General features: G+C 39.8%; 1 protein-coding gene across 2 annotated transcripts in view; it reads left to right on the forward strand.

Moving 5' to 3' along the window:
- The window catches only part of BCHE (butyrylcholinesterase), a 53,238-nt gene extending 38,843 nt beyond the window's left edge, over positions 1–14,395 (forward strand). For both annotated transcript variants that reach the window (XM_027647326.1, XM_027647327.1), the window contains exons 3-4: positions 4,510–4,676; positions 11,956–14,395. In XM_027647326.1, coding sequence (XP_027503127.1) covers positions 4,510–4,676; positions 11,956–12,077 — 289 coding nt within the window. In that variant the 3' untranslated portion in view covers positions 12,078–14,395. The remainder of the gene's footprint in view (positions 1–4,509; positions 4,677–11,955) is intronic.
- Positions 14,396–15,544: the final 1,149 nt, after the last annotated feature.

The raw sequence follows: 15,544 nt of genomic DNA on the forward strand, positions 1-15,544 counted from the left end.
GGAAAGGAAAGGAAAGGAAAGGAAAGGAAAGGAAAGGAAAGGAAAGGGAAAGAAAGGAAAAGGAAAAGGAAAAGTTCATCTATTCGGTTTGGACCTTTGAGATCACCATCATTACCCCAGCACTGCCAGTGTCCCCAAGAGCCATATCTTTTAAATCTCTCCAGGGGTGGTACAGACAAATATAGGCAGGTCCATATAGTGTAGAAATGTGCAGAAACACCCCTTGCTCCCAGAGCTTCCTTTGGGGTGAAACATTTCCAATGCGTTTCTTGTTTGATGCCCAGCTGACTGTTTCCATCATTCTTAGAGGTGTTGTAGTGCAGCTGCAGAAATCCTGCAAGAGATGGGGTTACTGGTGCTGTTGCAGCTCCAAGGCCATTCCCCCTCCCAGTTATGTGGTGCCCATGGTAACACACCATAAAACACCATCCCATAAAAACCTGCTGATTGCCAGCGCTGCCCAACAGCTACAAGGAATCACAAAAGGTCATAAAAATGATTCACATTCGCTCTCTCCTTCCTTTAAAACCAGCTGGTTAAAAGAAAAAAGGGCCAAGTTGAAAATAAGCATCAGCAGTTCCAACCAGGGTGAAGCCAGTACAGTCACATTTAGGAAGGGGCAGGTCTGCATTTGGCTTCCAGGTGCAATTAGTGCATGAGGTTTCTCAGGGAGCAATCCCTCCACCAACAGCTCCAGCCAGGCAGAGCAGATATTTGTCAGGCTGGAGGAAGGGGCTGCACCAGGGACTGGAGGTAAAAGTGTGTTCCAGCTTCTGAATCTGTCGGTGGATTTGGGTTGGTCTAACCCAGCAGCTAAAGTGATGGGCAGGTTGGTTTTCTTGTGCTCTGGGGAAATGCACAACACTTTAACCAGATCTGTTTACAAAAAGAGCAGCTAAAGAGGAGAATGGTGAAAGCTTGGGACCATCTGAGATAGCATGTGCTACACTTGGTTTACAACACTCATCCTAAAACAGCCTACAAATGTTTTCAGGAGAGTTAGCAGAGAAAATTTTTCTTTGTGGACTATATCAAAATATAGGTTAAAAGTACAAAAGAATAATCTCTTTTAAATGATGGAATGCACTCTCTGAGTTCTCACTCTGCTCTTCAGAGCTCACTCACAAAATAAAGTGAATATTTCCCAAGTACTTTATAATGTGAATTTTTACCAAAAAAAATCAGATGATGAATTACGTATTTTTGTGTATCTGTGTGATAGGCCATCTGTAAAAGGAATGCTACCTGAATATAAATAAATATGCAGTGAGCTAGGGTTGTATTTCAGGCTATATTGATCACATTAATGAGAATGATAATGTATGTATGTTTATTATAATTAACAGAACTGTGTTCATGTTGCATTTTCAATCTGAATGAAATTAACTTTCTCCTTCTAAAGTTGCTGAAGACAAATATTAAATGCAGAGAAATGATCAGTGAATAAGCTCCTGTAAAACCCTTTTCACTTCTATGTCAAATCTAATATACTTACTATGAATTAATCTTGAAAATTAAATGTTATTGACAGTTAGGGACATAAATACTCAAAGGGGGACAAACCTGATCTTCGTAACAACAAGTACAGCCAAGCAACTTCCACTGGGCACAAGATTAAATAATGCTCATGAATTTCAACAACAGTACACATGAGTTTGAAGGTAGAACACGAGAGTGGCTTCACTGGAAACTGAGCCCACAAAGATACTCTGGTTTTCCAGTTAATGAGAAAATAAGTTTGGTTGCCCTAAAGACAAAATAATTAACTGTAAATGAGCTGCTGTGTCACTATCAGAGTAGAGAGAGTCCAGCTATAACTTCAGGGCATATGCAAAGGAAAAAAATATCTCAAATAGTGAGACAAATTCTGTTCACATCAGAATTTAAATACAGGTGGTTTGGGTTTGTTTTGGTCTTTTTTTTTTTTTTCTCTCTATCTCTTCCATTTCTTCTCTGGGAGCAATTCAAATAATTGTGTTTCTTAATTGCCTTAAGACTTGCTCCTTTCCTGCTTTCTTAAACAGGAAAAACTGCAGAAAAGGAACCAGCTTCTTTCTGAAATATTGAGTGAAGCTCCTATTCCTGGTCCAGTTGAAGGGGGCTGGGCTAAATGACCTTCAAAGGTCCCTTCCAACCCAAACCATCTGATGTTTTTCTCCAAGTAAAATAAAGGTTTTCCCTGCCTAGAGCTCCTAGATCTGGAGAGAGGTGCAAGAATGATGATTTGATGAGGTAGATGCAGAAGATAGAAGTTCTCCCTGAAGCTGCATGATCCAAACACTGCCAGAACACACCTTCAGGCCCCAGTGACAGCACAGAGAGGGTAAAACTGGAAGGTGGTAAAGCAGAGTTGGCTAAGGAGTACCAGAAGATGAAAAAGCAGAGGTCTGAGGAACTGATAAAGACGATAAAATGGAGATTTCCATGGAAATCGAACTTATTTTTGTCAGCAGAAACAAGTTCCTGTGATGTATCAGCAAAGATTGTCCATCCAAATGCAGATGGGCAGAAGTTTGTGCAGTGTGTTGGATTCCTGTCTGCTCACTAAGGATATTCTCACCATACTTTTTACTTTTCTATATGAATATTATTAAACTCAGAATTTGGTGCAAAGAAGAGGGAATTTTATAGCCTATTCTGGGCACTGCAATTCTCATCATGAAGTTATTAGTAAGAAGGAATGAAAGTAATTGTGAGGGAACAATGAGGTTATAATCATAACTTGTTCTTCCCCGTTCAAAATTATGCTCCTGTGATCTCCATTTTGCTCTAACTGGGAGCTGCTTTTTAACTTGGGAAATTTTCAATAATGAAGCTAAGAAGGAAATTACTGGACATTTCTTTGAGCCATAAACTTCCTGGAAATGCAGAGGGAATGGCATAATCAGCAGGCTCATGGATTTCAAAGTGCTGTGTTCATCTGATAGTTCTTTCAATCACTTTTTAGTAAAATACATCTGTAGCCATTGAGCCATTGTGTAATCCCCCCACACACCTGGAAATTATAATGTGGGATGTCATGATTTATTTCATAGCATAAAAGCTGTTAAATGAATACTGACAGCACCATTAGTGTTCTGATCTTGAACTGAAGTGCAAGTCAGCTCTGCTTAAGTCATCATTCTCACGAGCCACAAATAAATGTGCAGCTTAAAAAGGTGCTGCAGGTTAATCAGAGCTGAATTAGTCACGAAAAATTCATAAAGAAGGGAGCAATTGAGGAAATGACACGCTGAGGCTCTTACCCCAACACAGTTTCTCTAAGCAGCCAGTGCCAAAGACTCCAAAATATTAAAATCTGGTCTGAAAACTTGGTTAATTCTGAGTTAACTGGGAGATGTTGATATCACTTCAGCAGCTGCATCTTGTGCTTTGACTGCTCCCACCTGCACCTGCCACCTCAATTCCCACTCTTGGCAAGCAGAATCCAAAAACGGGCTCCACACACCCTGGACTCCCCTTTGCCTGCTGCCTTCTGGTGCAAAATAGAGCAGAGAGAACCAACTTAGCTAATAATATTCTTTATTGATCCCACCAAGAATCATCAGTTACTGTTGTTCTGCCCTAAATCTCAGGTTCCTCAATATCAGCTTCTAGAAATGAGAATGGCTCCTTCTGCTTACCCTGAAATAAGATGTTTAGTTTCTATTCCTAACCTTTTCTGAGCTAATGGTGGTTTGTGACTGTTTGAAGTACTGATCTACTTCTTTTTCTGAAAATCATGTTCTGTCTCATTTGTTCCTTAATGCAAAACTCTTGTTGTTCCACATATTTAAAACATTTTTTAACTCATTTGATGCTGTCTTTTTTGGAGGTGAAAAACTGGATGCCTGGCCCTAGAACTTCATGAATTCTGTTGTTTTATAAATATTTATCACAACTATTTTAACAGCAACAGCTGTGATCCTTTAACATGCAGAGCTTGTTTTATAGAGGGTCAAGCACTCTGTACCTCTTCCCAGTTTCCAGAAGATTTCAAGTTGTTCCCATTTGACACTCTACTAACAGGGCTCAACATAATTCAAGGAGGAGCAGTTCTGCTTAATGAGGGATAATTGTTTTCAAGTTTAGACATTATTTGTGGCTTTACTTGCATGTTTATCCCAGTTATTTAGTCCAATGTATTTAAAGGGATCAGCAACCTTCAAACTGAATCATAAACCACTCAACCTCCCAGACTTGTGGCTTGGCTTGTTCTTGAGTAATCCACAAAAATTTATATCTTCTGTGAGAATTTCCAAATTCATCAAGTAGTTTGTATATGGTCATTTATTAACTTTTTCCCTTAGATGAACCCAGAACACCTAAAAAGGGGAATATAAATATATTTTTTTCGAATGAGACTAAATCACATTTACCTTCCTTTTCCCCCCGTTACAAAAGGATTTACCAGTAAATCCAAACTAACACACTTAAACTGAAATAACTGTTAAGTAAGACCAAATAATGCTGTATTGGTGTGCTGAGGTGATTTCTCATTCCAAATGAAGTGTTTCTTTTCTCATTTAGAGCTCCTAATGGGACCCTGATTGATGGAATAAGATGGCCAGCCTTCACCAGCACTGAACAGAAATATTTGACACTAAACACCAGCACTCCAGAGATCCTGACAAAACTCCGGGCTCAGCAGTGTCGATTCTGGAAATATTTTTTCCCCAAAGTCCTGGAAATGACAGGTAAAAAAATCTTTTCTGCATGCTTTTATATGAAACTTTTATGCAAGGATATTAGTGTGAGGCTTGAGTTCAAATCTTTGTGTTATTTGTGACTGAGGTATTTGGGTGTTGGATAAAACTGTCCGTGATGAGGATCCCAGGAAGTGCCCTGTGCTTCTGGCCAGAGGTCACCACCCTGTTTGCTGTTAGGACAAAAACTGGGGACAAACCAAGGCCCAGGACTTTGTGATGTGTAGTTTCTCTGTCCCAAAATGCAGATGCAGCCACAATGTGAGGCATTAAAAGTGCTGCAAATCCCTGTTCTCAAGGAAAGAGTCTTGGTGCTGCCAGGCTCTGGGTTCCTGGGTGCTGGAGAAAGCAGGAAAAACAGTGCTAAAGGAGGGACTTCTGGAAGCTTTAGATGTTCTGTATAAACTTCTTGTGGCTAAGGTTGTTATATTTGGATTATATTATCTATTATTTATGGGATTCTATTATTATGCAGCTAATCCACAGAGGATATTAAGTGTGTTGCTGCTGCCAAGAGGGGATTCTGGTTTCCATCTCACGTGAGAGCCTTATGTTTTATTTCTGGAGTGTCAGCCATTGATGACAAACAGACACTGCAAGATCTACCTAAACTAAACAACTGATTTGTACCTGACCCTGTATAAAACAGGGGTTTGAGATTTCACTACTTGGAAAAGTATAAGGAGCTGTGTGAAACTCTAAGTCCAACTGAACAGGGAGAACTCAAATTTTTAGCAGGCAAACACCACCATTTTCACAAAGCCCAGCAAACAGATCAAGCCTCTGTGCTTTGGATTTCAAAAAGGAATTGATTTTATAAAGTGATTTTGCAGCTCTGGAACCACATTCTGCAGTTTCACTGGGGGAAAGTCTCGTTTCAGAAATAAGATTCACGTTTTAAAATGTTAATTAGTAATTTAAAATCTTCCTGTAAGGCTCAGTTTGAATGCTAGTCTTAAAAATATGTGAAGTCTTAAAAATATGTAAACTGTCAGGGTGCATAGATGATTCCTTCTGAAATAATTTATTCCTTCCTCATTTGAGTCTATGACTGTATTATGGCTCAACTTTTATCCCCTCTCAGTTCAACAGATGTTTTTCAATTAAATCAGGAGAAGCAAAATCAGTAGGTAAAATGAATAATTTATGAGCCTCACTCTGTGATTTTAAAATCACAGTGTACCAAATTACAGATGGATTTTGGGGAGGTTTCAAAGACTCTGACAAGCCGTTTGTGCTGAGCCAGGAGAACTGAACTGTTTTCTGGATTTTTTTGAACCTGGCTGGGAATCCCTGTGGAAAAATGTGTATCCTACAAATGGGCTGAGCACAATCAAGTGCTCTGGGGGGGAGCAGGAGGGAGAACATCCCCGGGCAGAGACCAACCCCAGAGTGGCTTTGCATGGTCCTGTGGTGGGAGGGATGACAGAGCAACACCCAGGATCTGCCAGGAGACAGAAACACATCCCATTGCCATTATCAGTGATGTACAACATAAATTTACATCATCCAATTGTAAGAAATTCATGAGAGTATTCTCAGGAAAAATGAAAAGAATCATCGTGTCTGGATCCTAATGTAGAGCTGAGGCAGGAATGTTGTTGAGGTAGCACTGTTTTGTCATGTGTCTACATCTGGCAGTCCTTGAAATATTGTAAATATAAAAACATAGTATTTCCATTATGATCCCTATATGACGTTATAGCATCCTGACAAAAAAAAATCCCTTTAAAATTCTGCTTAAGACCATGGTATAATACTTTATAGTGCAATAATTCTCCTCACTGAAATATTGTTTTGCATTTCTTTTCTCCTCTTATGCCTAAAGGACAGTGAATCCCATAAATATATGTATTTTCTCATTTTCTGAGGGTGTCTCTTTCCTATTACTCCTTCCATTGCAATATTCTTAGAAAAAAGTTGCTTTAACACGAGGTGATGTAAGACAACAGAGAAGAGGAAGTAAGGAGATTTTATGTTATCATTATTACAAGTTCAAGTAGGGTTCAGGTAGGTAGAGTTCTATCAGGCAGAACCCAAAGAGGACAACAAAAGCAACTTATTTCACAGAAATTGCAATGATTTCTCAGTGTAAAGTGATCAGGATGTGCTTGGTAGCCACTTGTTTAGTTCCTGACCCATCCAAGCACAAGCCTTGCCACCCTTGAGATTTTTTCAGCTTTTAATGACCAGCTCCAAACATGTCCTGCATCTGAACAAGCCTGTTCACATCACAGGCTGGGCAAGACAAGTTCCTCGAGGTAGTTAAAATATATGAGAGAGGAAAATATTTACCCCCTGCCATCTTTATGATTAAAAAATTTACATTTTCCTCAAGCAATTGAATCAGATACATTAAAAAAAAAAATAACAGTTGCGGGTTAGAAAAATCAATAAGGAAAGAATAAACCTCACACAGTAACACAAGAGTAACAGCCACATATAAAATGTGGCCTTGATCTCTCTAGAGAACTTTATGATTTTGGAAGATTTCTCAATGTCTTCTCCTTGAGTTTCAATACACAAATCTATCATTGGGTCAGAGCTCTTAGTTTTGTGCCCAACTTGGTAACAATCACTAGACAAGTAAACTGGCCCTAGACCTGCTTCACATGAGCTCTAAATTCCAAGTAGACACAATTTCCGCAGGGATTTTAACCCTATTTTGAAGGCACTGGGCACACTCTCCATCCCCCTCAGCCCCAGCCAAGCTGGGAGCACTCAGATTTAATGTTCCATTGGAGGGTGTGAGCGCTGGGACGAGCCCCAGAAGTTTTGCTGGTGACTGGTTCTACAAGAAACACACTGGAGGGACAGTAAACACTAAGTGACTTTTAAGTAGCTTTTAGAGCAATCATATGTTAATTATAAAAGCATCTATGTTAGTCTCTACCTCCTCAACACAATCTTTAATGCATCTAGAGCCCTAGTTATTTATATATGCCTGCTTCCTCTTGATTATAGAAAGCTGCAGGCAGCCAAGCTTTCCATTACTGGTCCATTACTATTTTAGTGTGCCTAATACATATTTTTCTATTTTTTTATGTATTACTGCATCATGTATCATCTATAGAGAAATCAAAGTAGGTGCCATAAATACATTAAGTTTTAAAATCACCCTAAAAAGATTTCGGATGTGGAGGCAGAGAAATTTCATCCTAGTGGCCAGTGAGTAACAAAAATAATTGTGTTTGCTATGATCCTGCAAGCAGTGTCTGGATTCTGCCGAGCTAAACACTCAGGGGAGTAAGAATATTGAAAATTTGACTAAGTAGAACATTCATCATCACAATTAGTTTTAAATTTCCACAGAAATGTGAACTAGTTAAAAGTCACCTCACCAATACTACAGCATCCACTGATAGAGTAAAATTTACTCTTTGCACCTATGGGCAGTGTGTTTCTGTATCTTAACAGTCTGATTTCTTTTTGACTCCAGTACCTTCCATCCCATGTCATTGGAAAGATCCCAGCCTTTACAATAATTCCTCTTCCAGAGAGCTCTACTGACTTTTGGAAGAAGAAAAACAATAAAGAAAGAATTCTGAAGTTCTTAAACATAAATGTGAAAATGAATATATGGTTGGGGTTAACAAAGTTTTGATGTTCAGAGAGTGTGATTTAAAGAACCAGAGAATCACAGGGGGTTGGTCCTCCAGTCCCAAGGCAGGGTCACAAGAACACTGAATAGAGATACTGGAATATAGATCCTATTTGTTTTCTCCTTCCTGGGCATTTGTGAAACTCTCACCACGAGAATCTACAGCACAAACCTGCAGCATTTATCACACTAATGAATCAGGAAGTTTTAAAGTACCTTTAATTATGAGCTCTTGAGGACACAAAAATTAATTCTAACTTGTCATCCCTTATTAATTCTATTATATCATAGCAGCTACATGGCCTTTGTCCCAATCTTAATGTTAATACACAAAAATACATTGAAGATTAGCACTTTATTGGCACATCCAGCAGCTCAAAGGACGGTGTGGTGATAAATGTCACTTTGCTGTAATGCCATGAAAGGGCTGCATGGAAGGATAGGAAATGCAGTGTCTGCACTGCTGAGGAATCCAAGAACCCTTGGATTATCAGGAACAGTGTGGTCAACAGGACCAAGGAAGTGATTCTTGCCCTGGACTCAGCACTGGTGAGGCCACCCCTGGAGTGCTGTGTCCAGTTCTGGGCCCTCAGCTCAGGAAGGACATTGAGGGGCTGGAGCAGGTCCAGAGAAGAGCAACAAGGCTGGGGAAGGGACTGGAGCACAAGTGCTGTGAGGAGAGGCTGAGGGAGCTGGGGCTGTTCAGCCTGGAGAAGAGGAGGCTCAGGGGAGACCTCCTCACTCTCTCCAACTCCCTGACAGGAGGGGGGAGCCAGGGGGGTTTGGTCTCTTTTCCCAGGCAACTCTCAGCAAACAAGAGGGCTCGGTCTTCAGCTGTGCCAGGGGAGGTTTAGGTTGGAGATTAGAAAGAATTTCTTTCCAGAGAGGGTGCTCAGGCATTGGAACGGGCTGCCCAGGGAAGCGGTGGATTCTCCGTCCCTGGAGGTTTTTAAGATGAGACTGGATGTGGCATCAGTGCCATGGGCTGGAAAGCATGGTGGGGTTGGATCAAGGGTTGGACTTGATGATCTCTGAGGTCCCTTCCAACCCAGCTGATTCTATGATTCTATGGCTGGGACCTTTCAGGGCTCTGACTCGTTTCTTACAGAATCTGCCCTTTTCTCCTTGTCGGCTTTACTGGGCTTTGCGTTGGGCTAACGAGAATTACTCCAAAGTTTGGGTGGCCTAAATGACTGCAGGGAGCAGAATCCCCCCTGTGGGTTGTTAGTGGCCCCCCTGGCAGTGCAGCCCAGAGCAGTCACCCAGAGCTCTGAGCTCTAATTATCGGTCAGCTCGAATTCTCTAATCTTTTCCTTCTCTGCCTCCCAGCTGTCAGCTCATCTAAGTCATGGGTGGTTGCCTCGTAGAGATTGATGATGTTGGTGATAATGGGATGCATTGACTTGTGACTTCAATTTGGATCTTATCACTGGAAAAAAAAAAAGGAAAAAAAAGCAAACAAATTGGAATCCAAGTTCTTATTTCAGTGTTTTCCTTCCCTCTTTTGTCTTTTAGATTCATAATGGTGGCTATTCTCAATTTTTTGGTGCCTGCTTTCTCTAGTGTCTCCTTTCTTCACCATAATCTTTAAGAAGCACAGAAATGCCCCATAATTTATATCCTACAACAGTGACTTTTAATTCAAGATGTGTCTATGGTAGAGATATTCTAGTTTCTAAAGTCTTCAGGCAGACTTCAAAGACATCTACACCTGAATAATTAAAGAAAGAACTGGTCTTTTTTAAATTCATAAGTGGAGGCTTTGCCTGGATAAATAAAACTGGATACCCAAAATCAAGAATAAGATAGGAAACATGGTTTAGGTATTTTTCTCCAAATAATATTAATACCACCTCATACACTAAATTACCAATCCATTTGACTTAACATGGAAAATTTGGCTTTACCTGAGACACTGCCTACATCTTTAAATTAAGAAATGTGCAAAGAAGAGTTCTTAGAATCAGGAAAGCAGAATGATGTGTGTGTCTTCTCCCCATAGTTCTGAGTCATGGTTTAGCAACCAAAATGAGGTTTTATTGTTACCAGCACTTGCAAATCTTTGAGTTAATGGCAACTGTAGCCTGAAGAAAAAAAAAAAATTAAAAAATATCTGAACTTTTTGTTTGATCTCTGATATAACCAAGCTTATTTACAACTTTGAACTGAGGGAGAAGAGTGTGGTTAATTTTGTAACAATTTTTTCCCATAGTTGTTCTCCACACTTTCCCTTTTGAACCACGTAGAAGCACAGAACCTTCCCAAGAAAAAGTATCTTGGTTTTATTTCTGGTCTCACTAAAACCAAGAAGCAATGTAAATCTCATTTCAAACTCTCATTAAATTGCCATCTGGATTTCCAGACCAAAAAGGTTTGGAAATGTTGAGCTTAACTGCAGATAAGCAACCAAATTACTGGATGCTTCTCCAGACTAAATCTCTGATTCAGTTAACTCTCTTTCCTGAATATTTTCTCTACTGATGTGTAAAACACAAAAGTATTTCATTTTCCCATCACCAGCTACACTTGCAGTGCTGGCAGATCATAAAAAGGGGGAAAGGGTGTATTTATGGAGGGAAAGGGCTGATGCTCCACTGCAGCAGAAGAACATAAAGTCAGAAGAGCATAAAGAAACCATGGATCTGTTCTCTCCAGAACAAAATTACCAAGTTTTTTTGGAAGCCAGCAATGGCAACAGGGACACCCAGATAGTCAGGTCCAGAATGAATAAAGCATTCAGAGATCATCAGTGGTTTATAAACTTTTCCCTAAAGTCCACAACTGCCACAAACTGATGAGCCCCGGGGTGTGACACAGCCTTCATATGCTACCTTTGATGTCCTTGTTGTATGGGCTGCTCCTGGGAGGTCACTGCATTTCCCTGGACGGTTAATTACCTTTTAGGGCTGGAGAGAGTGATCTCCATCTGTGAAATACTCTGAGAACCTTGGGAAATGATGTACTTTTATTACTCTTCTCATCCTCACCCTCTGCTCTGGTGCTCATAACAAATTTGGCAATAAATATTGCCTTGGGACACGGGATTAGTCAGCAAATGCTTTATAGGTTGGGATGAAACAGGAAAGAGAAGATGGTTTCATGTTGACATAGTTCACATTTCACAGTTCCCTCTCCAAACCTGGGCCCTTTTTGCTTTTAACTCGGGGATTTATTCCAGAGGAGGGTGAAATCCTGGCCATCCATTGAATTCCATCCAAACTAATGGCAATTGCCTGGACTAAAGCTGTGATTTCATTCTATCTTTACAAGTATCTATCTCATTTTACATATTGTAGTCTTTAGGATATGGAGTTCTCACTGCAGAGTATATTGAACCAAAGAAATATTCTGAGGATTAAAAAATAAAAAAGTGCCTTTAAAATGATAAATTTGATGGACAGAAGTACTATCCAAAAGCCACAAGCCCATAAATAAGTATATTTATTGTCCTGCAATGTGCCAGAATGATATCTTTGCAGTCCTTTCTTCCTGAAGTAAAGACAAAGCATTAATCACTGAATTTTCAGTCATTCCAGGTTTAAAAAAACAAGCAAAGGATCAGCCTATAACATATTTGGAGCAGATGACATTGATAATCAAAATTATTTTTCAATTAGCATACAAAGAGATTCAAATTTAGATTAATGTAACCCATTTCATGTTTTACAGGAAATATTGATGAAGCAGAACGAGAGTGGAAAGCAGGATTCCATCGCTGGAACAATTACATGTCAGACTGGAAAAATCAATTTAATGATTACACCAGCAAGAAGGAGCTGTGCAAGCTCTAATTAATATGTTTACCCTTTCCAGTGTGTCCATAGAACTGTTCATCAGGCAAATATCCAGGTAGCTTTGTACCACGTCTGGCATTAAATGTGTTCTGCAGATTAAAAAACAGTGTTACAGATATAATTTTGATTCCTCAGATCTTTCATTTAGATTTTACCTCCTATCTCAATAAACAGTGTATGGCATCTGTACCCTTTGAAGCTTCACTGGGTTAAATAGGACTGTAAAGTCTGAAGATTAATGATGTACATGTTATTATAAATATCAGCTGCTTGAATTCACACTTCAAAGAAACAATGTAGTCTGTTAGAGGAAAATGGATTTTTTTTTAATAGAAATAGCAGTGGTTTACAGTGTTACCATGCAAAACACAGTTGGGTTTGATCCTTAACTGAAACACCACCACACTTAAATCTTCTTTCAGACATAACTGAATTGCCACAAACATAAAGGTACAATAACTTTGCTGGACACACAAAATGATATTTGTTTGTTGGACAAAAATGTTTTAGGGCTGCCATTAGAGCGTGAATCACTTCCTTCACGGCCGAATTTGTAGGAGAAAGCCACGGTGGGAGAGGATTCAAACTATGTATTGAAAGCCTAAATCATCACCAAGCTGTGTGTGAGTGCTGGGGTGAAACAAGGCAGAAAACCAAACATCTCTGCTTCCCCCATCCTCGTTTTTCAAGGAGTGAGGAACTACAGACTCACAAGTGGTGAACTCACAGCTTTGTCTTGCTCAGGCACCCACTGACTTCACCTGGTAAAAGTCTCTCCTGTGGAGATAAGCTCCAATCATGACATTTTTTGTCCACTGAGTTGCCTCCTCGTCGAGGGACAGCCCTGTGGAACACGACAGACAAGTCTCTGCACCTGCAGAACAGGTGGTGGCAGGTTCAGAGAATCACAGAACGTGCTGAGTTCAAAGGGACCCTCAAGAACCCACAAGGATCCAGTCCAACCCCTGGCCCTGCACAGGAACATCCCCACGGATCACAGGAAGAAAACTGTCCAAATACTTCACCCAAATGGTTCATCAAGAACCAGACATGAGAGCCGTGCTCAGCCAGGAGTGGAACCTTGCCAAAAACTCCTCTTGGAGAGGGCTGGGAAGGGCATCACTGCAGAGGAACGTTGTGCCCTTGGTGGGAAGGACCCAGTTCTGAGCTCTACCTGCCACCTCCCAGACCCCTTTCTGCCTACCTGAGCTGAACCTATGAGAAGCTTCTAAAAAAAAAAAAAATACCCTTGGATAATTCCCTTTTCTACTTCTCTGCTTCTGTGATGATGGGGCTGGAATTTTTATGCCTGAATAACACCTTAATTGGCTGCTTTTCACTGGCCCAACTGGGAAGAATAAATGCCAAAAATTTGATGAACGTAAGTAGTATGTAAAAGCAACAAGGTATCTCATAAATAAATTATCCTGGAGCTCTCTGTAAATGCAATAACATCTCAGTGCATCTATTTTCTGTTCTGGTGATTGCAAGCTTTTGCAAAATGCCTCTTTGGATTGAGTAGAGTGAAGAGATCCAGATAATGAACAGAGAGTGTTCTCTTTCTGGCAATCAGTTTGACCACACAGGATCCTTGCACTGAGAGGATTTATTTATACAGAAAGGCCAAGTTCTGCAAGAGATGATGGCTTATCATCTGTTCAATTATTTCCAAGAGAACACAATTATTTCCTGACTACATTATGGGAAACCACCTTTTAGCACAGGATTTCAAAGGCTGCAGTCAGAGCTCCACAATGAAAAAAAAAATCTGATTTTTGAACAAGCTGATCAAACCTTAAAATTACCTGGGATTAAAAAGAGCTTTTAATGCAGCCCTACATGTTTATAGCACAGATAAGTAGCTCATTACATATATTAGCATAGTTACTGCTATTAATAATGGCATGGAGAGCTGTGTCAGTCTATAGTGCATTGAGTATTTATTGAATATTCTTGGTGCTGGTGATGAGCTGATGAAAATAAACACAGGAGGATGAACTTTCTGTCCATCACTGAGCAGTTCTGGCATTGCCCATTTTATTTCTGGACTTCATAGATTTGTTGGGTGCTGATCTGTCACAATGAGCACTGACAGCACCAGCAGCACATTTAAAAGCAGCATTTGTTTCTTTTGATATCCTTTTCTTAGCTATATTTCCCTATCCATCTGTCTGATCAGCCTAATCAATGAAGAGAAAAATATCTGAGCCAATTAAAATGTAAAATAACCTTTGGAAAGGACAGGTGGAGAAGCAGCTCATAAAATATTTTGCGGGGAAGGTGTCCTTTTTTTGAATAAAACAAAGGTTAAACCACTTTTTGAGATGCGGTTTTACTGATTTGCTTGGTGTGAGTTGGTGGCTTTGTGTTTATTCACATGCTGGGAAATAATATCTCCATTTATCATCCATATGAAATCACTATATCATGTATATATTCATGTCTCACACATATAAAAAAGGAAAACCTTAAGTACTTGGATGTAAATGGTTAAGGTAACAAACAGGAAAAAGAAAAACCTGTGTCATTGATAATATTAGAGGGATATTAGGGGGATGTCTCACCCAGGCCTCACTGAAGATATGATGTTGCCAATTATGTTTTATTTTCACTCTTAAGAACCAAAAAACACAAGTATTTTTGTGAAACCAGAGAAAATGTGTTGATTCTTTCTTACCATTCTTCATATCCAAAGCAAGGATTCTGAATTTAGTCACGGAGTTGCTGAAAGGTTTTAATAAAATGAACTGCAGTGCCAACAAAAATGTTGGAATTAACCCAATTGTCGTTAGATTTATACCAGCACAATGGTTAAATGACAGACACTTCACACATATTTTAGAAGGGACTGAAGTCAGATATTTCCCAGCAAAACTGTTTAATAAAACCACCATTTTTAATTTTTTTTTTTCCACTGTACCTTGTCTAGGGTAGGTCTGCATAGTTGGACCAACAGAGGTTGAAGTTTTTTCTCCTTGAACAGGGGCCTTCAGCCCCTCTAGCATAACTAAGACCTTCCCAAGGTTTCCAGGCTTCCTCCCAGCTGCAGATTTGACACTCACAGCTTGGATTTTTGGGGTGAGTGCTCAGGCCTTGCTGTCCTAAACCTTGGCAGTCGCTCCAAGTTTATCACACTGATAAAGCCAAATTTCTGTTGAAGTGGAAGTCTGCTTTTTGGCCTTTTTTGGTCATTAGAGGTTATTTATACAGCAGAGATTAGTGCTCTATAAACACAGAGACAGACATGCCCAGTTTAGATCTTCATGAACAGACAACTCACCTCTGTCAGCTCCCAGCTGGAAAAGTATCTTTGCAACATAAGGAATCTAACCCTTTTTTAATATAATTATTACTTTAATTAGAGTGCTGGAGAGAAAATTACCTCAGTTTACAAAAAAAACCTGATGGAGGCCCTTCTAATGTGCCTTTCCCAACAGACCATCAGCAGGTGATTGGGTCCATTT

This window comes from Corapipo altera, unplaced genomic scaffold (genome assembly GCF_003945725.1).
Source record: "Corapipo altera isolate COAL_440 unplaced genomic scaffold, ASM394572v1 113, whole genome shotgun sequence".
In the NCBI taxonomy this organism is placed as follows: domain Eukaryota; kingdom Metazoa; phylum Chordata; class Aves; order Passeriformes; family Pipridae; genus Corapipo; species Corapipo altera.